Below are 26,972 nucleotides of genomic sequence, written 5' to 3'. Positions count from 1 at the left end.
CAAAGCAGGACCAATTCCAAACTAAATCATCCCAGCCAGGGCTTTGTCAAGCCTGACCTTAAAAACCTCTAAGGAAGGAGATTCCACCACCTCCCTAGGTAACCCATTCCAGTGCTTGACCACCCTCCTAATGAAAAAGATTTTCCTAATATCCAACCTAAACCTCCCCCACTGCAACTTGAGACTTATACTCCTTATACTGTCATCTTCTACCACTGAGAACAGTCTAGATCCATCCTCTTTGGAACCCCCTTTCAGGTAGTTGAAAGCAGCTATCAAATCCCCCCTCATTCTTCTCTTCTGCAGACTAAACAATCCCAGTTCCCTCAGCCTCTCCTCATAAGTCATGTGCTCCAGCCCCCTAATCATTTTTGTTGCCCTCCGCTGGACTCTCTCCAATTTATCCACATCCTTCTTGTAGTGTGGGGCCCAAAACTGGACACAGTACTCCAAATGAGGCCTCACCAATGCTGAATAGAGGGGAATGATCACATCCCTCGATCTGCTGGAAATGCCCCTACTTATACAACCCAAAATGCCATTAGCCTTCTTGGCAACAAGGGCACACTGTTGACTCATATTCAGCTTTTTGTCCACCGTAACCCCTAGGTCCTTTTCTGCAGAACTGCTGCCCAGCCATTCGGTCCCTAGTCTGTAACAGTGCGTGGGATTCTTCCGTCCTAAGTGCAGGACTCTGCACTTGTCCTTGTTGAACCTCATCATATTTCTTTTGGCCCAATCCTCTAATTTGTCTAGGTCCCTCTGTATCCTATCCCTACCCTCCAGCGTATCAACCACTCCTCCCAGTTTAGTGTCATCTGCAAACTTGCTAAGAGTGCAGTCCACATCATCCTCCAGATCGTTAATGAAGATATTGAATAAAACCGGCTCCAGCACCGACCCTTGGGGCACTCCACTTGATACCGGCTGCCAACTAGACATGGAACCATTGATCACTACCCGTTGAGCCCGACCATCTAGCCAGTTTTCTATCCACCTTACCATCCATTCATCCAGCCCAGACTTCTTTAACTTGCTGGCAAGAATACTGTGGGAGACTGTATCAAAAGCTTTGCTAAAGTCCAGAAATAGCACATCCACTGCTTTCCCCTCATCCACAGAGCCGGTTATCTCATCATAGAAGGCAATTAGGTTAGTCAGGCATGGATTCACCTAATTGGTGAATCCATGCTGACTGTTCCTGATCACTTTCCCCTCCTTTAAGTGGTTCAGGATTGATTCCTTGAGGACCTGTTCCATGATTTTTCCAGGTACTGAGGTGAGACTGACTGGCCTGTAGTTCCCTGGATCTTCCTTCTTCCCTTTTTAAAGATGGGCACTACATTAGCTTTTTTCCAGTTGTCCGGGACCTCCCCCGATCGCCATGATTTTTCAAAGATAATGGCCAATGGCTCTGCAATCTCATCGGCCAACTCCTTTAGCACCCTCCGATGCAGCGCATCCGGCCCCATGGACTTGTGCTCGTCCAGCTTTCCTAAATAGTCCCGAACTACTTCTTTCTCCACAGAGAGCTGGTCAGCTCCTCCCCATACTGTTCCCTCAGCCTCTTCTCACAAGTCATGTGCTCCAGACCCCTAACCATTTTTGTTGCCCTCCGCTGGACTCTTTCCAATTTTTCCACATCCTTCTTGTAGTGTGGGGCCCAAAACTGGACACAGTACTCCAGATGAGGCCTCACCAATGTCGAATAGAGGGGAATGATCATGTCCTGGTCCCTCGATCTGCTGGCAATGCCCCTACTTATACAGCCCAAAATGCCGTTACCCTTCTTGGCAACAAGGGCACACTGTTGACTCATATCCAGCTTCTCGTCAACTGTAACCTCTAGGTCCTTTTCGGCAGAACTGCTTCCTAGCCATTCGGTCCTTAGTCTGTAATAGTGCATGGGATTCTTCCATCCTAAGTGCAGGACTCTGCACTTGTCCTTGTTGAACCTCATCAGATTTCTCTTGCCCCAATCCTCTAATTTGTCTAGGTCCCTCTGTATCCTGTCCCTACCCTCCAGCATATCTACCACTCCTCCCAGTTTAGTGTCATCTCCAAACTTGCTGAGAGTGCAGTCCACACCATCCTCCAGATCATTAATGAAGATATTGAACAAAACCAGTCCCAGGACCAACCCTTGGGGGACTCGGCTTGAAACCGGCTGCCAACTAGACATGGAACCATTGTTCACTACCCGTTGAGCCCGACGATCTAGCCAGCTTTCTATCCACCTTATAGTCCATTGATCCTGCCCATGCTACTTTAACTTGCTGGCAAGAATACTGTGGGAGACTGTATCAAAAGCTTTGCTAAAGTCAAGGAATAACACATCCACTGCTTTCCCCTCATACACAGAGCCAGTTATCTTGTGACAGAAGGCAATTAGGTTAGTCAGGCATGACTTGCCCTGGGTGAATCCATGCTGACTGTTCCTGATCACTTTCCTCTCCTCCTAAGTGCTTCAGAATTGTTTCCTTGAGGACCTGCTCAATGATTTTTTCCAGGGAACTGAGGTGAGGCTGACTGGCCTGTAGTTCCCCGGATTCTCCTTCTTCCCTTTTTTAAAGATGGGCACTACATTAGCCTTTTTCCAGTCATCCGGGACCTCCCCCAGTCCTCCTCCTTCCCAGGCCAGCTTAAGCCCCGAGCCCTCCCCTCCCACCTGCCCTGAGCTGCCCTGTGTTAGCTGCAGCTGTGCTGTGCCTCCCCTCCCCAGACCTCAAGCTGCCTGAGGAAAAACATCTCTTAGGTCTGGAAGATGCTTTTGCTATGCCCCATGCAGGTTCCGGGTCGGCTGAGGAGGTGGAATGTGCTACTCATCTTCCCGGGTTCCAGTCCAGGGAAATTACTGATGAACTCAGGAAGCTGAATAGCACATACCATCTCCTCAGCCACCCATAACCTGCATGGGGCATAATAAATCAAAAACTTCCCCCCAAAACCCCACAAATGGAGGTCTGATGGCATGGCAGTGGCAGCGGAGGCTGAGCCTCTCCTAGCCTATTATACCCACCGCCCATGCCAAGGGTCATGGTGGATTCTCTAGCACTGGCAGTTTTTAATCAAGATTGGGTGTTTTTCTAAATGATCTGCTGTGGGAATTATTGTGGGGAAACCCCCTGGCTTGTGTTATGCAGGGGTCAGACTAGGTGATCACAACGGTCCCTTCTGGCCTTGGAATCTGTGAATTGATGAAGCATCTCTCTCCCTGTTTTCTTTCTAGAGATCCTGCTGTCTGAATGGGAGGAAGAGAAAGGTCAGTATCTGTTACAATATTAAGTCTATCTCCATAAACACAACAGGGGGAAGTCTCACCTCTCCCTCTTTTCTCCCTCTAGAGGCTCTGCAATCTGAGATGGAGAGACAGAAAGGTCAGTGTCTGGACCAGTTACGTTAGCTGTGGGGTTACCATTATAAACATGACAGGGGAAATCTCATGTCTCTCCCTTTTCTTCTCCCTCTAGAGGCTCTGCAATCTGAGATGGAGAGACAGAAAGGTCAGTGTCTGGGATCAATGGGATCCAATTGATTTTAAAACTAACCTTAGTTCTGTATTTCCTGAGTATATAACACTTGGTTTGGGGATAATTACAAGATCCCTGTAATGTGCTCTTCCCTTAAATTACAAGTACGTCCTCTCCTCCTTAACCCCACACTAATCATAGAATCATAGGACTGGAAGGGACCTTGAGAGGTCAGTTAGGCCAGTCTCCTGCGCTCATTGCAAGACTAAGCATTATCTAGACCATCTCTGGCGGGTGTTCCTCTAACCTGCTCTCATGATGGAGATTCCACAACCTCCCTCAGATTTTATCTCAGAATCCCATTATGGTCCCGATCTACAAAGAGCCTTAGGCACCTAAACTTTAGCCACAATCCCCGTTTTAGGCACCGCGATCCACAACCCCCCGCTTGGCTGACACCTACCCCTGTAGGCACCTAAATTCACTCAGGACATAAATCTCTGTGTAAGTTCTCACACTAAGTTTCTGCCTTTGGGCACAAAGAGTGCATTGATGCCTCTCTCTAGACATTTGGGCATCTATCTCCCACCTGGGCGCCCGGCGACACATAAACTGGGGGGAGGAACATCTAGCTCACCCATGGGGCCTGATCCGGTAGATGTGCTCAGAGGCCACCCAGAACTGAGGTGAGAGACAGGGAGGAGAAGAACCTTCCTCATGGGCAGTGTGTGAACCACCCCTCCGCCCTCTGCCCCTCTCTCCAAGCCCCCGCCTGAGCTCTGAGCTCCCCATTGAGGCTGCTGCCCCCACAATGCTCCCAGCCCCCGCACCTAGCAGCAGCTGCCAGAAGAGTGTGCCAGTCACTTTTTGGGAGCTGTCCGAGGAAAGCACTGACCCCCTGACTTCCTGCACCCCAACCCCTTGGCCCAGCCCAGAGCCAGCACCCTGCACCCAAACTCCCTCCCAGAGCCTGCACCCTACACCTCCTCCCGGACCCCAACCCACTGCCCCTGCCTCGTGAAAGTGAGTGAGGGTGGGGGAGAGCAAGTGACAGAGGGAGGGGGGATGGAGTGAGCAGGGGGCAGGGTCTCAGAGAAGGGGCGGGGCAAGAGGCATGCCAAGGGTCTTTGGGTTTGCGCCATTAGACAATTGGCAATGCTACCAGATGGGCATGTGGCAGCCCTGGCCATGCTGGAAGAGCGCGCCCAGCAGCGCAGCCAGCAGCATTGCCCAAATGTCAGGCGGACCTCGTCCGCGTGGGCATAGCTTGTGTGTGCGTGGGGGCCCAATGACTGTTCTGCCCTGGGGCCCGGAATAGCTGTCGGCGGCCTGACCACTCCTATCTCCATTAAATCCTCACCTTTCACAGCTCCTCCTCTCCCAGTTCTCCTCCTGCCTCGCTAATCACTGTCGGTATCTGTTCTGTTGGGTCAGTCTCTTCCTGTCTCCCTCTTTCACAGCACATCCCCAAAGCTCAGTGCTTTTCCCTAGTGGTTCTTATGGACACTCACGGCATCAGATACCACCTCTATGCCAGTGACTCTCAAACTCTTACTCTGCTAAACACTGTTCCCGGGCATCCCAGCCCACATCTCAGCCTGTCTGACAACTCCTCCTCGTCAATGACCAGAGGTCAACTTAAGCTCAAAGCTCTTCCAACCCCCTCACAGCCCACCCTACTTCCTAGTTTCTTCATCTCTTTGGATAACACCATGAGCCCTCCCTGAGGCAGGGGGCTGTGACAGCTCTCCCTGCCTCCCATCCCACACACTGGGATGCCCCGAGCTAGGTACCAGGATCTCTGCCCCTTCTATGGGCCAGGGATTGTGGTCCTGAGGTGGGGTGTGAGGCCTGAGCTGGCTGCAGGGAGCCCAGAGAAGAGTGGGAGGCCTGGGGTCTGAGCCCTTTTCGAGGTGTCTCCTTATGGGAGGACCCTGGCTGGGGGAGAAGCACTCCATGATGTAGGCCCAGGTCAGGGGTTGGGACGGGGGAAGAAATAAACTTTCCTGTATTTTTGAAATACAGTGTTGGCCACCCTATCAACATCTCAATCAGCCCAGTCAATCTAGATATAGTCTTTAACTCAGCCTCTCTCTAGGCCCCATGTCCTGACCTCACCCGTCTCCCTGCTCCTGCGTGTATAACACGTCACAGATGCAGCCTCTTGTGTCTGTCCCAACAGCTCAGGCTCTCATTCCCCCCATCATCTCACACCTCCATTGCTGTGATCTCCTCCTCCCCGGCCTTGACGCCAGCCGCTTTGTCCCCTCAGCCGCACCCAAAGCCCGGCTGCTGGGCTCAGCCCTCAGGCTCGTCTCTTCTGCCACCTCCACCACTTAGTTCCACTGAGGTCCCTCCAGCACCGCTCCAGCACAAGCTCCTTGTCTTTGCCTTTAGGCCCCTCAACTCAACATTTAGTCCCACCCTGTCTGAGCGATTGGTGCCACCTTCCCCCTGCCAGCGATGGCTGGTTCCAGGGATGGGCATGCAGGGCCGGTTCTAGGGGTGGGCGCGCGGGGCCACATCAGCACCACTTCCAGGGGGAGCTGTACTGCCACTGGGGTTTTTATTTATTTTAATCCTGGCAGCCTGGTTACTGGGTAGGGTGACCAGATAGTAAGTGTGAAAAATCTGGACACTTTTTTTTTTTGTGGTAGGGTGTATAGTTACATTTATAAGACAAAGCCCCTAATATTGGGACGGTCCTAGTAATATTGGGGTATCTGGTCACCTGCAGCCTGGGTCACCCGTCTGTCTGCTTCTTCCTGAAACACCTCAGTGTTTTCTCCCCCTTCCCAATCCATGTACAGAAAAACGCCCCATCGGTATTTGTAAAGCTGCCCCCTTCTCTCTTCAATCACTCCTCCAAACCCAGCTGTGCTGTGGCCCCTGGAATCTCTCCTGGCTGGACATGTGGTTGGCTAGGCCCTGAGTGTGTGTACAGGACCTAGCACCACAGGTCCTGGCACTCTGTGTGCGTACAGGACCTAGCTCAAAGAAGCCCGGCTCTGAGTGTGTGTGTGTGTGTGTACAGAACCTAGCAGTGGGGCCCACCCATGAATGTGTGCACAGCACCTAGCCCTGAGTGTGTGTGTTCAGGACCTAGCGCAATCGGGCCTGGCCCTGCATGTGTGTGTACAGGACCTATCTCAGTGGGGCCCGGCCCTGAGTGTGTGCGTATGGGACCTAGTGCTGTGGAGTCTGACCTTCAGCGTGCATGTACAGGACCCAGCTCAGTGGGGCCCAGCTCTGAGTGCGACCTCTAGATGCTACTGGAATGCAAATAACAATGTGCAGTGGGGCAGGAGATTGGCCCTGGGATATGGAGATATGGCCTGGAGTGGGGCTTAAATGTCTGTGTGTCTGTGCAGAGGACGGGGGCCGAAGAGGGGCAAGTGGGTGGGGGTTGCAGGGACCAGTGTGGCACGGCCAGAGATGAGTAATGACGTGGAGCCAGGAAGCCCTGCTCTCTGGGCCAGGTTTACCTGTCCAGTATCTGAGGTGTATAACACAGTAGATATAACAGCTGGGGCAGGACAGCTTCAGTCCATTCACCCATAAGAAGCCGGCTCCTGTGCTGTGTTCTGCTTAGTGCCTTATGGACAAATCTTCCAAAACACTTGTATCACCAGTGAGGGAGTCGTCGCCTTTAGCTTGACTATTGCCCATTAAGTTTTGAGACTCAACATTAACTCCCGATGTCTTTGACTTTCCAGAGGAATACGAGGCAGCGAAAGGTATGTGTCTCTTTACTAGTTTTGATTATGCTTTAAATCGGAAAAGGAACACTCACAGCTGAGTGTGCAAAGACGTGTTAGTGTAAAAAATTAATGTGTTACTGAGACAGGTAACGTACACGACAAGGGGAAATCCACATATTACCCAGACATCGTGGATGGGAAATTTTTGGTATTGAAATATGAATATTAGCAGTTTTATTTTTCACAACATTAACCCTTGGAAATACCCTTAAAAAGCAAACAAACAAATGTCACTTACTGACACTTGAGAGACCCTGTAACGAGAATAATGATTCTTTTATACCAATGGAGCCCAGCTCGGTGAGCTCTCCATGGATGTTCTCCTGCACCCCTAGGTCTCCTTGGAGCAGGATTGGGCCCTGTTGGCTTCCACACACAGCAGCTGTAGGATCAGGCACATGGGTCTGATCACACTGAAGCTGGCAGGAGTTGCAGGCACTATCACCTCTTGGGGGTCACCCAGCATCACCCAGCTGATGGAGACACTTGTGAAGGAAGAGTTCTTTGAGCTGCAGGCCCAGGTTCTCTGCTGAGTCAGGACCTGCTTGGAGTGTGGGCAGTGAGGGAGCTGGTTATGGCTCCCTGGTTCTCAGGCTGCCCAGGGGTTGCTCTAATTTGCTCCAGCTGGCCATGGTCCCTGAGATTTGGCGATATGCTCTGCCCCAGCACACCTCCTCCCAGCCCTGACACTCCCGCTACACCAGGGTGGTGGGGGGGGGGGGCAGTTGACACAGGAGCCAGCTATGCTGCTTTACCCCAGCTAGGCTATCCCTACGACAGGGGACTTCTCTGATGTCCAGGGCCTGGTTTCAGCCAGTCTGCACCATCCCTGCACACAGTGACCGGAGCAGGGGAAAGAACTGGGCCCCTTATCACTAATGACCCCATTCTGCCCCCCTGACTCACATAAGTGATCCCCACAGGTGCGGCCCCATGGATTTCTGGCAGGATCAGATGCAATAAAGGAGAATTCATAACTAGCAATTAGGAGCCCAATCCTGCTGTCCTTTGTCAGGCAAAATTCCCACTGAAGCCAATGTAATGCGGGCTTAGAACTGAGCACTTTTGTTACTGAGAATCTCTCCTGTTGATTCATTTATGTTATTTTTTCTCTTTTCTCTCCTCTCATTCCCGTGGACCCTCTGGCAGAACTGGGTAAGCTGTTTCTGGCTATGGGGTTTATTTTTCACAGTATGTGACTTGCTGAGTCTGCATTTCGTTTGCGACACCTTAGAGACTAACAAATTTATTTGAGCATAAAGTTTTGGGAATGGCTGAGCCATTACAAACATTGAATCTATCTCTCCTTGTAAGTATTCTCACACTTCTTATCAAACTGTCTATACTGGGCTATCTTGATTATTACTTCAAAAGTTTTTTTTTTTCCTTACTTAATTGGCCTCTCAGGGTTGGTAAGACAACTCCCACCTTTTCATGCTCTCTGTTTGTGTATGTATATCTCCTCTCTATATGTTCCATTCCATGCATCCGAAGAAGTGGGCTGTAGCCCATGAAAGCTTATGCTCAAATAAATTTGTTAGTCTCTAAGGTGCCTCAAGTACTCCTGTTCTTTTTGTGGATACAGACTAACATGGCTGCTACTCTGAAACCTGTCATTTCGTTTGTGTAAATTCTCGGTTCTGATTATTTCAGGTCTCCCCAGAGCCCAAGGATATGCAGGTAACTAATGCTGATACTGCCAATAGGATAGGGTGACCAGATGAGATGAAGAAAATATCGGGACACTGAGGGGTCGCGCAAAAAAAAAAAAAAAAAAAGCCGAGCTCTGCCGGCCGAGCAAAAAAAAAAAAGCCAAATGCAAAATATCGGCACAAATTGCGTCCCGACCAGAGATCGGTTGGGATGCGGGACAAATAGCTAAAAATCGGGACGGTCCCAATTTTTTCGGGACATCAGACAGCAAGTGTGAAAAATCGGGATGGGGGTAATAGGAGCCTGTATAAGAAAAACCACCCAAAAAATCAGGATTGTCCCTATAAAATCAGGACATCTGGTCACCCTAACTGCTGCAGTCACTCTCAGACCCATTCCTCTGGGATACTAGGTCACTGTTCAGTCCTCTTACAGCTCTCACAATATCTAAGGGGTGGGGCACAATGTCATTGTCTACGTGAAACTTTGAGGAGCTTGGTTATTCACACACCCCCAGGGTACCTGCTAGGGGCAGGGGGGAGCTAATGCAAACAGATAATTGGTTAACTGCTCTCTGCTGCTATTTTATAGGCCTTAGTTAATACATTGTTTAGCTCAATACTGAATATTTTTTGGCAGAAACATCCAGCCGATGAGCTTATCCAGCCCTGCTGGGTTCAGTGGCAGAGAGTGGATGGAGGGCAGAGGGGCAGCTGGTGGCTCTAGAAGGGTTGCTGGGGTGAGAAACAAGGAATTTAAACCTGTCCCAATACTTAGGGCTTCTCAGCGTGGGGAATTCATGGGGAAGAGCCCAGAGTAGCTAGTGTGGAATATTCTCCACTTGTATCTTCCAATGGGGATTAACTCAAAGCAGACAAGGGCACTCTTAGCATGGAATCAGAGTGTCTGCACAGGCACCTAGTGCTGATTAGCTGTTCTGCATTAGCTACTCATGGCTTTTCCCCATGTCAACAAGTCCTTAAAGTTACTTCCAAGCAGAGGTGAAAGTGAGCCGGGGTGCCCCGGTGCAGCGCACCGGTAAGAGATTGGCCAGCTGGGGGCAGGGCTCTGGATGCTGCCAGCAGGGCAACACTCAGCAGTGCTGGGCATGGGCAGCCCATCCTCCCCTTCTGCTCGCTCCCTCTCCTTCTACCACCCTCCCCCGTGGCCCCCGGCCCCAGTGCCAGACAACCAGGGACAGAGGGGTGAGGCCCCAGCCCGAGCCAGCACACACAGTCCCTAGGTGGCGCTGCCCCAACCCCCTGCCCTGAGACCCCTCCCCAAGGGGCGGTTGCCATAGGACAGTACCTAAGAAATTTAAGTTACTTTCACGCCTGCTTCCAAGGGAAAGAGGAGAAGCCTCCCATCAGCCCCCCTCCCAGGGACCACAAGCCCTGACTCCCCCCTGCTGTGACAAAGCTGGGCCTAGATCTGCTGGTTCCTAGGTCAGCACTTTACCCACAAGAGCATCTGTTCACTACCCCGATAACAGACAGGACACTGGACTGGCCAGGGATGGGCAGTGATGGGGGAGAGCTTGGGGAGCAGAGCCCCGTAAGGCCAGGGGACTGTCACAGAGATTGGGTCTCATGTGCCACCATAGGACATGGATCTTGCTCATATGCGCTGTGCTAGTGCCCTGTGCCTGGGTGTGTGAATTAAACCAGCACAGGAGCGTGGGGGGCAGTGGGAGCTGGGAAGCCAGGTGAGAGCAGGGGGTTCTGAGGCAGGAAGGAGGAGGAGGTGGCTGGATGATGCTCAGCAGCAGGGAGTTTGTTCGGGGTGTAGCGGGCGAAGGGAGCAAAGGGAGAAGGAGAGTGAGTGGGGCTGGTAGTGGGGAAGCAGCAGCAGGTGTTGGATGAGGGGTGGGCAGGGCAGAGCCTGGGGGTGGGGACAAGGAGTGGAGCCAGTGAAGGGGACGGCAGTGGGTGTGAGGGGGCCTGTAGCCCGATCTAGACAGTCTATATTGATTACTTACAAATTTGTAGTTCTCACTTTGAGGGCTGACCGTTTTTTGTCCCAAGATCAGTCCCAGTATTTAAATCATTACATGGTTGGGAACCCCACTGTGCACAGCTCCAACACTCACACTATACAAACTCTTTTTTTATATTTACAAACAGGGCCACCCAGAGGATTCAGGGGGCCTGGGGATCTTCGGCGGCGGAGGCCCCCGCTTTGGCGGTAATTGGGCGGCGAGGGGTCTGGGACCCGCCGCCAAAGTGCCCCGAAGACCCACAGTGGGAGCCCCTCGCCGCTGAATTACTGCCGAAGACCCTGCACTTCGGGAGTAATTCAGCGGCGGGGGGTCCTTCCGCCCCGGAGTGGAAGGACCCCCCCCCACCGCCAAATTGCTGACAATGACCTGGAGCGGAAGAAGCTCCGGGGGGGCCAGGCCCCACAAGAGTTTTCCGGGGGCCCTGGAGTGAGTGAAGGACCCCGCTCCAGGGTCCCTGAAAAACTCTCTTGGGGGCCCCTGCAGCAAATTGCCCCACTTGCGCCCCCCTCTGGGCGGCCCTGTTTACAAATATATTAACACACCTTACTAGACTCTGTGGTCACTGTCAGAAGTGTTGTCAGAGTTCTACCGGCGTGGTGCTCTGCTTTCTCCTTGTTGATAGCACTCAGCTGCGTCTGTGTGTTCCCTCTGTGTGCTGCTCCAGCTCTGCAGATAGCTGACACAGCAGACCCGAAAAGAACCCCCAATGACCACAGAGTCTAGTAAGGTACAAAGGCACGTCGACCAGGTTTATTGCGATTCGGACACAAATTGCAGTTCCCCGTAGAGTACTTAGTCTACCGGGCATACTACTAATAGGTGCCTCTTGGCAATGGACCCGGCTCAGTCAGTGACGGGACTTTCCACTGCCCCCTAGACCGGACAAAGACACTGCCCCAGGGATGCATTCTTATACACAGGTACAAACAAGTTACACATCACTCCTGACGTATGAGGTGCAACCTTTCTACATAGCAAGGTACAACCCCTCTACGTAGTAAGGTGCCGCCTCTCACCTTGTACATGTTGGTTCGAACAAAACAACTCTATCCATCATATTACCCTTTTGGCCCTGTCATTGGGATGGGCCAGCCTGTTCTTTGTTATCTGTGTGGAATGTGCAAGTATGTGAATGTTCTGATATCTAGTGTTCAGTACCTTTTAGGTATGTATCTTCTTGCAGCATCAGCCCTTTTCTTGCCAGCTTCTGTGAGCAGGACCTGCCTCTCTGGCTCACAGCTTAACTTTGCTTTATGTTAGCAAAGTCTTGACCATTACTTTAGTTTAGGCCTCAGGCCTCATACCAGGCCTCTGATACCAAGGTTTATATCTTAGGGCCTCCTCTTACTGCACCTCCAATGGCTGAACTATTCTGGTCTCCAGGTGCTGCTTCTCCTCTAGGGCCAGGGTTCCTTGACCAGGGGTATTGGCAATTCCAGCTGCCACTTCCTCCCTATGGGGTGGTGTCTGGTGCTTGGTACATTCAGCAGCTGTGAGTTTCTCCTCTATTTGAATAATCTCATCAGTCCTTCACTTACACAGGTGCTAGAGCTTTATCTCCAATGGCCTGGCTTCTTGGGAGCTAGAACAGAATCTTCTGCTGAAAACCCTGTTTCTTTTTCAGTGCCTTGACCTGTTTGCTCTCCATAACCACAACCTGGTGGCTTCTCTCCTACTCTGTGAGTAGCTCCTTCTGCCTGTCCTCTGGTCACTGGGTTGGCTCCTGTTACTTGCAGGGCCGGCTCCAGATCCCAGCACGCCAGGCGTGTACTTGGGACGGCATGCCGCGGGGGGTGCTCTGCCAGTCGCCGGGAGGGTGGCAGGTGGCTCCATCAGACCTCCCGCAGGCGTGCATGCGGAGGGTCCGCTGGTCCAGCGGCTTCGGTGTATCTGCGGGACCGGCAACCGGCAGAGCGCCCCCCGCGGTGTGCCGCCGTGCTTGGGGCGGCGAAATCACTAGAGCCGCCCCTGGTTACTTGGCCAGTTTCAGTAAGAAAACCCGCACCTGGGCCTGCAAATTACAGAGCTGTTCAATAACCTTGTCAAAGCTCTTGTCACACCCCACTCCTGGGACCACCAGAAATGCTGAATCACATTTAGCTTCTGCCCCAGCTTCCCTGGCCCAGAGAGCTGGCTGTCCACTAGAGCCGCTGGTTGGATCATTTTCCAAGGGAGTCCTTTCAGGTTCTTGAGGGAAGCTACTCAAATGCCCCCAGTTCCGAAGCTTTGAATCTGGGAGTGAGGCTAAGGTATCCCTGGTAAGCAGAGGGACGTCTGAAACCCATGGATGGCCTCTCCCTCTGGGCTGGTCTACACTACGGGGGAAAATCGATCGAAGATACGCAACTTCAGCTACGTGAATAAAGTAGCTGAAGTCGAAGTATCTTATATCGAATTACCTACCGTCCTCACAGCGCGGGATCGATGTCTGCGGCTCCCCATGTCGACTCCGCTACCACCGTTCGGGTTGGTGGAGTTCCGGAGTCGACAGGAGCGCGTTCGGGGATCGATATATCGTGTCTAGATGAGACGCGATATATCGATCCCCGAGAAATCGATTACTACCCGCCGATATGGCGGGTAGTGAAGACGTACCCTCTGAAGCTTATACCCTAAGGCCTGCTTTCTTAGCAATCCATTTTACCTAGTACTAGAAACTCTCACTGCCCCATAGCAACAGCCTCTCTGCCCCAAATCCAAAGTTCTTGTAGAGCAGCATCTTTTTATGTGTCCTTTTTTCCTGCAGTCAAAACAAATTAATCCTGGGAGGGAGGGGTTCACTCTTTCCAGCCCAAAATGGGGTTCCCACAGTCATGGGCCTGACCTCCCCATGGTACATGGGGTACATTTATTTGTATTTAATAAACCTGGGACTCCCCTGTTCCCCGAGTGTTCTGGGAAACCAGGCCAGTCTCCCTGTCCTTGCTCCTGGAGGCAGCCCCATCTTATGTGCCCGTCCTGCCCACAGTCAGTGCACAGCATTGGACCAGCCCTGTCTGTGGTGGGTCAGGATGACGCGTTCCAGTCACTGTGGGTGCCTGGGCACTTCCAGCAATGGGAGCTGGAAAACCCTTGGCTGTTGCTGTTGCTGGCCCTCCAGCCACCAGCTTGGGAGAGCTAATGTCCCTCCGGCATGGAAGGTGTCAGTGCCGTGCTGCTCTGTCAGCCCTCCTGGGCAAGTGTCAGAGCTGGGGTGACAGACATCGGCTTGTGGGGTTTGTGCTACAGCATTAAACACAGCTGTGTAGATGTTGTGTCTGGGGCTGGAGCCTGGGTTTGAAGACCCCACTTACTCTCTGGGCTTCAGAGCCCCAGCTCCACCCTGAGCCAGAAGGTCTGTACGGCTCTTTTTAGCACCATAGCAGGAGCCCCACAAACCTCAGTCTGTTCTCTTGTCTCTGAGACTCGCTGCCATGGGCTGTGTAGACAAACCCAAAGTGTCTCCAGAGTCTGGGTGTGAAAGTTCCCAGCGTGTCTGACCCAGGGCCGGTTAATGAGAGCGAGAGGGGTGGCTGGTGCAGTCGTTAGATGGAGACACCAGAGCTGTGGGACTTTGAGATGGGCTCGATGACCATTATCCTCTCTGGGAAGATGCCCAGGTGCAGCTGCAGAGGGTCTGTGCTGCTCGCAGAGTCCAGGGGACAAATCGCTCTGAGCAGAGAGTTCAGGCTGGAGCTGAGACTCCATTTTCAGCCTGGTTTTTGGGGTGAGATCAGGAGTTGCGTGGGGGTGGGGAATTTTCCTACCCAGGGCAAATTTAACTGCAGCTCTGGGGTGTTTCATAGCCGATGTCCTGAGCCCATAACTCTGCGTTGCTGGGGATGTTGACAGTCACTCACTGCAAGTCATTGGGGTTTGGGCTCCTAAGTTGCTCAGACAGGTTTGAAGTGGAGCTGGGTGAAATGTTTTGGACAAATAGTTTATTTGCTGCAATATATTATTTTGGATCGACTGAAACTTTGCAAATCCATGTTGAGTTTGCTGAATGGTTTGAATGAACAGAAGAAGGTGCCACTGCTTCCCTTCTAGCCTTTAGCCCAGTGGCTGTGCCCTCAGCTGGGAGCCCCAGGTTCAATTCCCACCCTGTGATATGTGGGGCCGGAATTGGAATGGGAGTCTCCCCCCTCAGGTGAAGGCTGGAACTGCTGGGCTCTCAGTGTCTGACGTGGGGCTTCCTCAATCTCTCCTGCTGAAGACGCCTCCTGTGTCTAAACACTGCCATGGGCACTGGGCCAGAGCGTGGGAGTGAGAATGACTCTGCAGCCCAGTGGGTCGGGCTCCATCTGGGAACCCAGAGTCCAGCTCCCCTGCTCCAATGACCCCGTAATTATTGACCCATAACCACAAGCCCGTCTCCTAACACCCTCTACCCACCTGCCCTGCCTCTCCCCTCACCCCTCTCTGCCCCCTGGTGCCCACCCCTCCTCCCTCAGCCCTCCTTGTGTCTGCCCCTCTGCTCACCCCCCTCAATCCCCCTGTCACCTGCCCCTCCCCCTTCCTCTCTGGTGTCCCCCCCACACCATCCTCTGCCCCCATCATCCATGGCTCCATTCCCTGCCTCCCTGGTGCCTACCCCTGCTTTCACACCATCCTGCTCCTAGCACCTACTGCTCCCTCCCCCTTCCTTCCTTTTGCCTGCCCCATCCTTTCCCCTTCTGTCGCCCAGCACCTGCCCCTCTCCCTGCCCCTCTGGCACCCCCCTCTTACCTTGCCCCCTGCACTCCCCAATGCCTCCTCTTGCCCCTTGTTGGCCACAGTGCCTGCCCCTTTCCATGCCGCACGACTGTCCCCCTGGTACCTGCCCCTCCCCGGCCCCATCACTGCCTGCCCACCTGCTTGTCCCCGCGCCCCCCCGACTCTCACCCCGCGCCCCCCGCTCCTCGAGCCCCCCCGGCACCCCCCCCGTCCCGGGCCCTCCCACCCCGTGATGACCCCCCTTCCCTCAATCTTCATTTGCCCCGTGCCTGCCCCATCTCATGCCACCCCACTACTCCCCAGTGCCCACCTCTCCCCCACTCTGGCCCGTCAGTGCCTGTCCCTGACCCCCTCCCACTCCTCACCCTCTGGCACAAGCCCCTTCCCTTGCCCCACCCCACCCCCTGGTGCCTGCCTCTTCCCTGGTACCTCCGCCCCCTGCCACCTTCCCCTTAGTTCTCCCCCCGCCCCTCCTGTCACCCTCTCTGCCTCCCTGACACCTGCACCCCTCACCCCCCTCTAGTGCCCTGGTACCAGCCCCTCTGTTCACTCCTCTGCCCCCCTGAGGCCCATCTCTACCCTCACCCCCATCTGCCTCCATGGTGCCCGCCCCTTCCCTTGCCCCTCGGCCTGCCTGGTGCAAACCCCTTTCCTTGACCCACTTTGGGCCCCTGATGTCAGACCTTCCTTCCCCCAATCTCCGCCCCCTGGTGCCCACCTCCCCACACCCTTTCCTAACGTCTGGGTCCCACCCCTCCCCTCATCCTCCCTCTGTCTCCTGGTGCCCACATCTCCACACCCCTGTGCCCCCCGGTGTGCACCTTTTCCCTGCCCCCCCCCTGCCCCCTGGTGCTGACCCGTCTCCTGTCTCCCCTCCTTACATCTGCCCACATCTGCCCTTACATCCCTCCTGGTGACTAGCCCTTCCCCCGCCCCACCAGCACCCATCCCTACCATCATGCTCCTCCCCCCTTGATGACAGCCCCTTCTCTCCATCCCCTGTTTCCCCCTGTGGTCTGCCCCACACTTTTCATAGAATCATAGAATCATAGAACTTAAGATCAGAAGGGACCATTATGATCATCTAGTCTGACCTCCCGCAAGATGCAGGCCACAAAAGCTGACCCACCCACTCCTGAAATAATTCTCTCCCTTGATCAGCTGTTGAAGTCCCCAAATCCTGATTTAAAGACTTCAAGTAGCAGATAATCCCCCAGCAAGCGACCCCTGCCCCATGCTGCGGAGGAAGGCGAAAAACCTCCAGGGCCACTGCCAATCTACCCTGGAGGAAAATTCCTTCCCGACCCCAAATATGGCGATCAGCTGAACCCCGAGCATGCGGGCAAGACTCTCCAGCCAGACACTCAGGAAAAAGACTTTCAATATCCCAACATTGACCCTCGGTACTAATTACCAGTGGTCGCACGTTATTGACCTATTGACTAAATCACGTTCTCCTATCAAACCATTCCCTCCATAAACTTATCAAGCTTAATCTTAAAGCCAGAGAGGTCCTTCGCCCCCACTGTTTCCCTCGGTAGGCTGTTCCAGAATTTCACTCCCCTGATGGTTAGAAACCTTCGTCTAATTTCAAGCCTAAACTTCCCGACTGCCAATTTATATCCATTTGTTCTCGTGTCCACATTAGTACTGAGCTGAAATAATTCCTCTCCCTCCCTGGTATTTATCCCTCTGATATATTTAAAGAGAGCAATCATATCTCCTCTCAACCTTCTTTTGGTTAAGGAAAACAAACTGAGCTCCTCAAGTCTCCTTTCATACGACAGGCTTTCCATTCCTCGGATCATTCTAGTGGCCCTTCTTTGTACCCGTTCCAGTTTGAATTCATCCTTCTTAAACATGGGAGACCAAAACTGCACACAGTACTCCAAATGAGGTCTCACCAACGCCTTGTATAACGGGACTAGCACCTCCTTATCTCTACTAGAAATACCTCGCCTAATGCATCCCAAGACCGCATTAGCTTTTTTAATGGCCACATCACATTGCCGACTCATAGTCATCCTGCGATCAACCAGGACTCCGAGGTCCTTCTCCTCTTCCGTTACTTCCAACTGGTGCGTCCCCAGCTTATAACTAAAATTCCTGTTAGTCATCCCTAAATGCATAACCTTACACTTCTCACTATTGAATTTCATCCTGTTACTAATACTCCAGTTTACAAGGTCATCCAAATCTCCCTGGAGGATATCCCGATCCTTCTCCGAATTGGCAATACCTCCCAACTTCGTGTCATCCGCAAACTTTATCAGCCCACTCCTACTTTTGGTTCCAAGGTCAGTGATAAATAGATTGAATAAGATCGGACCCAAAACCGAACCTTGAGGAACTCCACTGGTAACCTCCCCCCAACCCGACAGATCACCTTTCAATACGACCCGCTGCACTCTCCCCTTTAACCAGTTCCTTATCCACCTCTGGATTTTCATTTCGATCCCCATCTTTTCCAATTTAACCAGTAATTCTTCATGCGGTACCGTATCAAACGCCTTACTGAAATCAAGATATATTAGATCCACCGCATTTCCCTTGTCTAAAAAATCTGTTACTTTCTCAAAGAAGGAGATCAGGTTGGTTTGGCACGATCTACCTTTCGTAAAACCATGTTGTAATTTGTTCCAATTGCCATTGACCTCAAGGTCCGTAACTATTCTCTCCTTTAAAATTTTTTCCATGACTTTACATACTACAGATGTTAAACTAACAGGCCTGTAGTTACCCGGGTCACTTTTTTTCCCCTTCTTGAAAATAGGAACTATATTAGCTAATCTCCAGTCAAACGGTACAACCCCCGAGTTTAGAGATTCGTTAAAAATTGTCGCTAACGGGCTTGCAATTTCACACGCCAATTCCTTTTCCCCCCATGTCCCTCTGTCACCTGTCCTACCCCTCACCCCCCTTCCTCCCCTTGTCACCTGCACTTTCCCCTGCCCCCTCCTTTCCGTCCTGGTGCCAGCGTCTCCTTCTACCCCCCTCTGCCTTCTCAGTACCTGCCTCTCCCCTCCTCCCCACCCCATTGGAGCTCCCCCCATTTCCTCACACCCCTGTGCCCCTGGTGCCCGCCACTTCCCTTGCTTCTCTGTGCCCCTGGGGTCTGTCCCCTTCTTCTGCCCTGGCACCCACCCCTCCTCCCCCTGCAACCGCCTAGATCCTGCTGTTCGCTTCCCCACCCCGTCCTCCTGGTGCCCACCCCTTCCCTTGCCCCCTTGCTCCACCCCTCACCCCTGCAACCCTGTCAAATCTGCCCCCTTCACTCTCCCTGCCCTCCTTGTGCCATCTCCTCTTGCCCCCCATTGCCCTTGTGCCTGCCCCCTCTGCCCCTCCCCCACTACCCTGTCACCTGCCCCACCCCTTTCCTCTCCCAGCATCAAGCTCTCCCCTCCCCTCCCCCACTGACACCCTCCCACCTGCTGCCCCGGCATCTGCCATTTCCTCACAGGCAGATGGATCCTGACTCCCCTCAGGCAACAACCCTCCCCCCGCTCTGCCCCAGTGATTAACGGGATGCAGGTTAGTTTCCCTTTGATCCTAGTGACCAGCCCCTGCCCCCGGCCCTGACTCGGTGACTCTCTCCCCAGTGGACGTGACTCTGGATCCAGACACGGCTCATCCCAACCTCGTCCTGTCTGAGGATCGGAAACGTGTGAGAGACGGAGACAAACGCCAGGATCTGCCCAACAACCCTGAGAGATTTGATTATTGTGTCTGTGTCCTGGGCGCTGAGGGGTTCGCGGGCGGGAGGCATTACTGGGAGGTGGAGGTGGGAGACAAGACAGGCTGGGACCTGGGGGTTTGTAGGGAAACTGTGAGCAGGAAGGGGGAAGTCACAGCCACACCTGGGGATGGACACTGGGCCGTGGTGCTGAGGGATGGGGAATACGAGGCCTGCACCTCCCGCACCTCCTGGACCCCCCTCCCCGTGAGCGTCAGGCCCAGCCGGGTGGGGATTTTCCTGGACTATGAGGCGGGCGAGGTCTCGTTTTACAATGTGACTGACAGGTCCCATCTCTTCACTTTCACTGGCACCTTCTCCGGGAAGCTCCGCCCTTATTTCAGTCCCTATCTCAACGCTAGGGGTACAAACGCGGCTCCCCTGATCATCTGCCCGGTCCCAGCTCAGGCCAGAGGGAATCTCGGTCCCTGACAGTGACCCCGCGGCACAGACTGGCCCCTCCCAGCCCTGCTGCTCTTCCCACCCCCTGGTGGTGGAGGCCGGTTACTGCAGGGAACTGGATTTTCTTTGTGTGTGTGTGCTGACCGGACGCTGCCAGTTTCCCTTTTCAGATGGAATAGAAACCTGGACACCTGGCAACCCCAGCCCAGGCTGGGTGAATGGGACCCACTTGCTGGAAGGAGCCAGAAATCTCCCCCCCCCCATTCCCCCTGTGTTTGCTCCATCCCTGGCACAGGGCGATACTGGTAAGAAAAACTGCTAGACAGCTAGTGGGTTTTGCCGCCCTCACCTTTCCCCGTCCCCTGCCCAGGGGTTGCAGATGGCGAAGGATGGGGATCATTCACTCTTGCCAGAATGTTCTACCCCTGTGAAATCTCAATGCAAAATATGAAAAAAAAAGATTATTCTAAATTAGAAACTGTTGTTATTGTAAACAAAAACATTTTCATTTACATTTCAACAGTATTTCAGAAACAAGCATCTAAATATAGTTTTAGAAATGGAATTATTTACATTTATTTTTTGATTTTCCCCTCAAATCTATATTGAGGTTTAACTTCTCTACATAGCATCATTTGTATTTCAACTGTGTTACTTCAGGAAATCCAAAATAATTCTCTTATCAAAATAATTATTAAAAACTGTTAGACTGGGTTGCTCAGATACAATGTACATGTGTCATAAACATCACAACTACACATGTGCAGCTGCTCTCGCTCTCTTTATTGTCTTGACTGGTTCTCTCTGGCAGGCAGGGCATGTACACCCACCTCCTGCACTACACCTTTGAAAATTAATAGGTGAAAAAATGATAGAATTAATTAAGCAATATATTTAAGTTAACTCACACAAGATTATGAAATAGTCTTTGAACTTCTGTCAGCATTAATTCATATGATTTTTAACTTTCTAGCCACATATAATCGGTAATCAAGACAAGACCCTTCCTTTCTTGTTCTCACATCAATTAACAAAACATGGTCCCGAACCTCAAACATTATCTTCCTATAGATAGAAATCTCTTCAACAATATCCTTTTTTTTTTGCTTATTTTTCTTTAGAAATATTATTTGCAGCCAATGTACTGTCAGTGTCCACTGTTGATTTCAATGTACTGCCAGGCTCTTCATGTTCTTGGTTCTAAGGATGCAACAAATGTATTTTTGTTAAAAAAATAGAGAAGGGGTTGTGCTCCTTTACTGAATCATCACAAATTAACTTAATTGTATTAAAGATGCTGGCACTTAATGGCCCATAACATGAAATTTGGTGAAGCTTTATTGGGAAACCTTTCTTCTCGGCCATAAATCAATTGAAAGGGTGATATTTTTGTTGTCATGTGAGGTTTAGAGTACAAAGAAAATAAAGTTGCTCCAGGAAATTCATCACAGTTCCTCTGGGTTCTCTGTCCGCCACCTTCCTGGATGCTGTGTACAAATAGTGACTGATTGGTCTAATTCCTTGAAATTAGCAATTGAACCTCATTTCCTGAAGAGCTAGCTGAGCAGAGTATGATGGAAGGCACATTGCATGGCATTGCTAGGACTACTTTTTGTTTTAAATGTGATGCATTATGAACATTTTCAATGTAATAATTCAGTTTTGAAAATGTATTCATGCCCTAAACATACCTTGATTATTTGAAAATAAATACCCTATGGTTATCTTGTGATGGAGAGGGTGGGACCTGCCCTCTACTCCAGGTCCCAGCCCAGGGGCCCTGAGGATAATGGTGAACCACTTGAACTGGCGGTTCCTTCCCCTGGGCTACTTCCCTCTCCTGCCCTTCAGCTTGTGGGGGGCTTCCTGCCCTCCCTCTGCACAAGCCAGGTGCCCCTTACCTAGGGTCTTGGACTTCTTAGCCCACCACAGCACTCCTCCAAACATTCCTCTACATCTCTTCAAACTGTTCTCTGCTCCAGCACCAATCCTTTCTGCTCTAACTCCCACATTGTCTGATTGAAGCAGGATTTTTTATCATGTGACTGACTGCAGGTGCTCTAATTGGCTTCAGGTGCTCTAATTAATCTATAGCAAACTTTCTTCCTCTTACAGGGAATAAGGCTCCCTTGTAACACTCTCCTGCTGCCCTCTGGCCATGCTGTATCACAACACACAGTATAAGTTTTAAACAAACAATTTAATACTGTACACAGTGATGATGATGATTGTGAAGCTTGGTTGAGGTGGTGAAGTCAGAGGGTGGAAGAGGGTGGGATATTTCCCAGGGAATGCCTTACTGCTAAATGATGAACTAGCTTTTGGCTGAGCCCTCAAGAGTTAACACGTTGTTAATGTAGCCTCACATTACAAGGCAGCAGGAATGGATGGAAGGGAGACAGCAAGCATGGCAGACAGAGGCAAAGACACACACCCTGTGTTTATTGGAGAGAGAGCGAGCGCTGCGCACTGCCCCTTTAAGTAAGCTGACCCCACATTGTCTTTTTAAGTGGATCTGGAAGTTGAGACAGCAGCTGCTGCTGCCCCAAGCTCTCTCTGTCTGTGTCCCCAGCCTGCTCTATATGGAGAAGGGGTAAGTGGGGTGCAGGAGCAGGGGGGAGGGGGACACCCTGACATTACCCCCCCCCTGCACAGCAAGCAGGAGGCTCCTGGGAGCAACTCCAAGTCAAAGGGCAGGAGCAGCACAGGGCAGTTGGGGGAGGGACAGCTGAACTGTTGGCAATTGCTAGCCTGCTGGGCAGCTGCTGCACAGGGAACTTAGGGGAGTGGGGAGCTGATAGCAGGAGCTGATGTGGGGCTGACGGTCCACCCTGGTTTCAAGCCCCCCCACCAGCTAGCTGCAAAAGGCTGCTCTTCTGCAAGCAGCGGACAAAGCAGGCGGCTGCTAAACAACGTTAGAAGGGAGCATTGCATTGCAGAACTTTAAACGAGCATATTGCCTAACTGATCAGCAACATAAGAATGAAATGTTAACTGGGATGACTTTAAGTGAGTAGTTACTGTATGACATAACTGGAATATGCTTTATGCTAAATATGCCATGTAACATATCTCTGCAAAGGTTATGATCTACTGAATATATTCATCCTATTTGTATGCATGTCTCATTTTCATATCTAAAGTGAGTGTTGGCTCTAGTCTAGTATGTTAAGTGTTTGCTGTGGGAAACACATAAAGGAGGGTGAGCCAACCTATTGTGAAGACTATTCAAGTAAATTGGAAGTACTTGACTAACAATGGACTGTGGGAGACACCAATCCACATGTGCTAAGCTAACATGTAAACAATGGTGTTGGCCTGCAGAAAGCTGAATCATTCATGGACATGTGACTTGTCCATGTGGCTCCAAACTTCATCTAGCTGCTGTAATCTTGCAAAGGGGTTTCCTCTCACAAAGCCAAGAATATAAAAGACCCTGGAAACCTGTTTGTCTTCAGCTGGCTCAAGATTGCTGGACCCAGGCCATAAACTACAGCTTTGGTCAGAAAAGGATTGGGCCCAGGCTAGGAAAGAATCCTGTCTGTGCAGTATGCTTATTGGAATAGCTTTGAGAGTGAGATATTACTTGTAATCAGTTTCTTAATGTATTAGGCTTAGACTTGCATTTTGTTTTATTTTACTTTTGTGACCTTCCTTGGTCTGTCTGCTATTACTTGAAACCACTTGAATCTTACTTTTTATACGTAATAAAATCACTTTTGTTTATTAATAAACCCAGCGTAAGTGATTAATACCTGGGGGAGCAAACAGCTGTGCATGTCTCTCTATCAGTGTTATAGAGAGCAGACAATTTATGAATTTGCCCTGTATAAGCTTTATACAGTGTAGACCGGATTTATTTGGCTTTTGGATTCCACTGGGAGCTGGGTATTTGGATGCTGGAGGCAGGTAACTTGCTGAGCTGTTTTCAGTGAAGCCTGCAGCTTTTGGGGCTTGGCCCAGACCCTGGGTCTGTGTTGGGAAGGCTAACGTGTCTGGCTCAAGGAGATGGGGTTCTGCAGGGCCCAGGCTGGCAGGGAAAATGGGCTCAAGGGTGATTTCAGCAAACCAGGTTGTTGGCGTCATTAGGCATAACCCTAGGTAACTCAGGAGGGTGGAAAACCACAGTGTTAATGAAGCCTTTCTGTACCAGTCCTGAATGAATCAAAGTTAATGCTATGCTTGCCCAAACCGCTTCCATGTTTAAACCCTAATCGACCTTACAAGCCAGAATTGAGAATGGAATGTGTAACAGCTCCTTATCAGTGCACCACTGGTACCAGGAGATAATAAAGAGGCCTGCTTGTGCCTGACTAAGGGGGAGCAGGATAACAAATCAAAGGGAGTAAAACAAGCTAACAGCCTTGAAAAGTCACTAACAAGATGAATTGTTTGCTGCCAAGAATGATTTAACTTGCCTAGTGTAATTGCTAGCTATACAATGTATCTACTATATGGGAGGGGAGTAGAGGGAGGGGTGAGTAGTGGGGGGTAATGAGAATGCCTAGCTGAAATCATGTATAAAGAGAGAAGAAGTTGCTTGCAGCTGTGTGCTTGATTTGAGACGTGTGTGTCTCCTTGCACAAGCTTTGAGATCTCAAATAAACTGTCTGCTTCTCCACCTTGGTGTGTTTATTGGAGCGAAGCATACCGGGCAACGAACCACTGTTTGCTGCCTCAGGCCTTTTGGGCCGGCAACAAGGTGACAGTCCCAAGGGGATCTCTGTGATCCAACCCATCACACCCACCTCCACTCCAAGGAGCACTGTGGACACTTCACAGACCATACCAGCCCAGAGTGCAAGGAGACAGGAGGAGGAAATCAGGAGCAAGGGTGCTGAGGAGGAGGGGAGCCCAGAGACAGAGGATGACTTGGCATGCATAGATGCATGCATCCAGGAGCTGTTTTCAAGCCCGGAGGAAGCTAGCTAGTCAGAGCAGGTGGAACTTGGGGACTCACAAAGATCAGAGGACACACCTGGTAAGCGCCTTTGATTTTGGGAAGCAAGTTGCTGAGGGCGGGTTGGTGGAGCGAGGAGAGTTGCAGAAAGCAGGCTTGGGTCTGTGTGGTGCCTAGAAGCGGAACAGGGCGTTGATGCATCTCTCACATCTTGGCAGTCGGCCTCACAGATCTCATCAAAGGTCTCATGCAGATACCAGGCAATCCGATTCTGTAGGTTCCTCGGCAATGCTGCTTTGTTCATTGTCCCATTAAGAGTAACATTCCCATGCCATTCAGCCATAAGGGGTGGTGAGACCATTGCTGCACAAAGAGAAGCCATATAAGGGCCAGGGCAGAATCCGCAGACTTGCAGAAAACCCTGACTTGCTTCCCTGCTCACCCTCAGCAGCGAGATATCTTGAGTGATGAACACAGCCTGTGGAAAATGTGTGGATAGTGTTGAGTATAAGGCCCCCCTGCAGTGTTGCTCAGGGACCATTACACATGGTCCCTGAGCAATGAATTCCCCTGGCCCCTGAGGTTACTATCCATTTTGGGGGTCTTGTGGCTTATGTGCTCTTGGCTTGGGACAGACAGTTGTGATAGGTATGTGAGTTGTGCTTGTGTTTAAGTCCAGCCATATCATTGCTCTGTCTAGTGTTAACAATGGTGCCTCTGTAAAATGTTGCATTTTGCCTTCACAGAGGCAGCCTTGGCATCCCAGTCATCCTCGTTATCGCCGGCTGAACAGCTGCGCAGACTCAGGACGCGGCCTTGACAAAGTAAAGAGGACCTGCTGCATAACTGAGAACAGAAAAATGCAGGAGTGATGTGACAGCAAGATGAGGGAATGGAAGGAGAACACAGAGCAGCTTCTAAACATCATATAGCAGCAAGAAGACTCAATGCAGGTGCTCGTAGAACTGTATATGGAGCAGCTTCGTGCCTGCCCTCCCTGTAGCCTGTGTCCCAAATCTCTTTCCCTTGTGCCCCATGTCACCGTCAACACAGTAGATCATAATCTTTCTAATGGTATGTTACATGGGGCATTTAGAATAAAACATATTTCAGTTATGTTATATTCATGTTCATAAGCATATTTTCATAAAGTATATGGAGAGCAATATCACAATCGCATTAAGTGAAAGCAAGCATAGCCCAGGAAAGCAACAAGTACTGCTAGTCAGTGCACCATATGGAGCAGTAGGTACCTACTAGCATTACAACCACTGTACTCCTGTGCACGGCACCAAACATTACTGGCTTTCAGTATCGAATTGCTGCCTCAGAGCATCCCGAATCCTCATGACCCCACGCTGTGACCCTCTAATGGCCCTGGACCCTGGCTGCTCAAATTCAGCCTCCAGCCACTGAGACTCAGCACTCCGGGGGTCGGAGTGAAACTTTCACTTTTCCCTTCACAAATATTATGCAGGGTACATCATGCGGCAATAACCATAGGGATGTGATCATCGGCCAGGTCCAGCTTCCCATACAGACATCGCCAGCAGGCCTTTAAACGGCCAAAGGCACACTCAACAGTCATTCTGCACCAGCTCAATCTGTTGTTGAACTGCTCCTTGCTGCTGTCAAGGCTTCATAAGCCACAGGGGGTAGGCAGGATCTCCCAGAATCACAATGGTTATTTTGTCTTCCCCTACGGTGATCTTCTGGTCTGGGAAGAATGTCCCCACTTGCAGTTTCCTGAACAGGCCTGAGTTCCGAAAGATACATGCATCATGCACCTTTCCGGACCAGCCTGCATTAATGACCATGAAAGGCCCACGGTGATCCACAAGCGCCTGGAGAACCATTGAGAAATACCCCTTCCGATTAATGTACTCGGAGGCTAGGTGGTCTGGTGCCAGAACTGGAAATATGCGTCCCATCTATCACCCCTCCGCAGTTAGGGAAACCTATTTGTGCAAAGCCAGCCACAATGTCATGCACATTGCCCAGAGCAATGTTTTTTCTGAGCAGGATGCAATTAATGGCCCTGCACACTTCCATCAACATGAGTCCAACAGTCGACTTGCCCACTCTGAACTGGTTAGTGACCGATCAGTAGCTGTCTGGAGTAGCCAGCTTCCACAGTGTGATCACCACACACTTCTCCACCAGCAGGGCAGCTCTCATTCTCATGTCCCTTGCACCACTCGGCTGGGGCGAGCTCAGCGCACAGTCCTCATCCAAAAGTTCTGCAGCCACTGCTCATCATCCCAGACGTATATCACGATGTGATCCCACCACTCGGTGCTTGTTTCCCGAGCCCAAAAGTGGTGTTCCATGGTGGTCAGCACATCCGTGAATGCCACAG

At 51.3% G+C, this 26,972-nt stretch overlaps 1 protein-coding gene across 1 annotated transcript in view; it reads left to right on the top strand.

Moving 5' to 3' along the window:
• LOC120383015 (butyrophilin subfamily 1 member A1-like) overlaps positions 1-19,809 on the top strand; it is a 48,340-nt gene extending 28,531 nt beyond the window's left edge. Inside the window, exons 7-12 of the mRNA XM_039500611.1 lie at positions 3,230-3,262; positions 3,345-3,377; positions 7,187-7,207; positions 8,381-8,386; positions 8,885-8,911; positions 19,178-19,809. Coding sequence (XP_039356545.1) covers positions 3,230-3,262; positions 3,345-3,377; positions 7,187-7,207; positions 8,381-8,386; positions 8,885-8,911; positions 19,178-19,743 — 686 coding nt within the window. The 3' untranslated portion in view covers positions 19,744-19,809. The remainder of the gene's footprint in view (positions 1-3,229; positions 3,263-3,344; positions 3,378-7,186; positions 7,208-8,380; positions 8,387-8,884; positions 8,912-19,177) is intronic.
• The last annotated feature ends 7,163 nt before the right edge of the window (positions 19,810-26,972 follow it).

Source organism: Mauremys reevesii, linkage group 15 (genome assembly GCF_016161935.1).
Source record: "Mauremys reevesii isolate NIE-2019 linkage group 15, ASM1616193v1, whole genome shotgun sequence".
NCBI classification, from domain to species: Eukaryota; Metazoa; Chordata; order Testudines; family Geoemydidae; genus Mauremys; species Mauremys reevesii.
The sequence above is the reverse complement of the archived record's forward strand: the minus strand, read 5'-3'. Positions and strand labels throughout refer to the sequence as shown.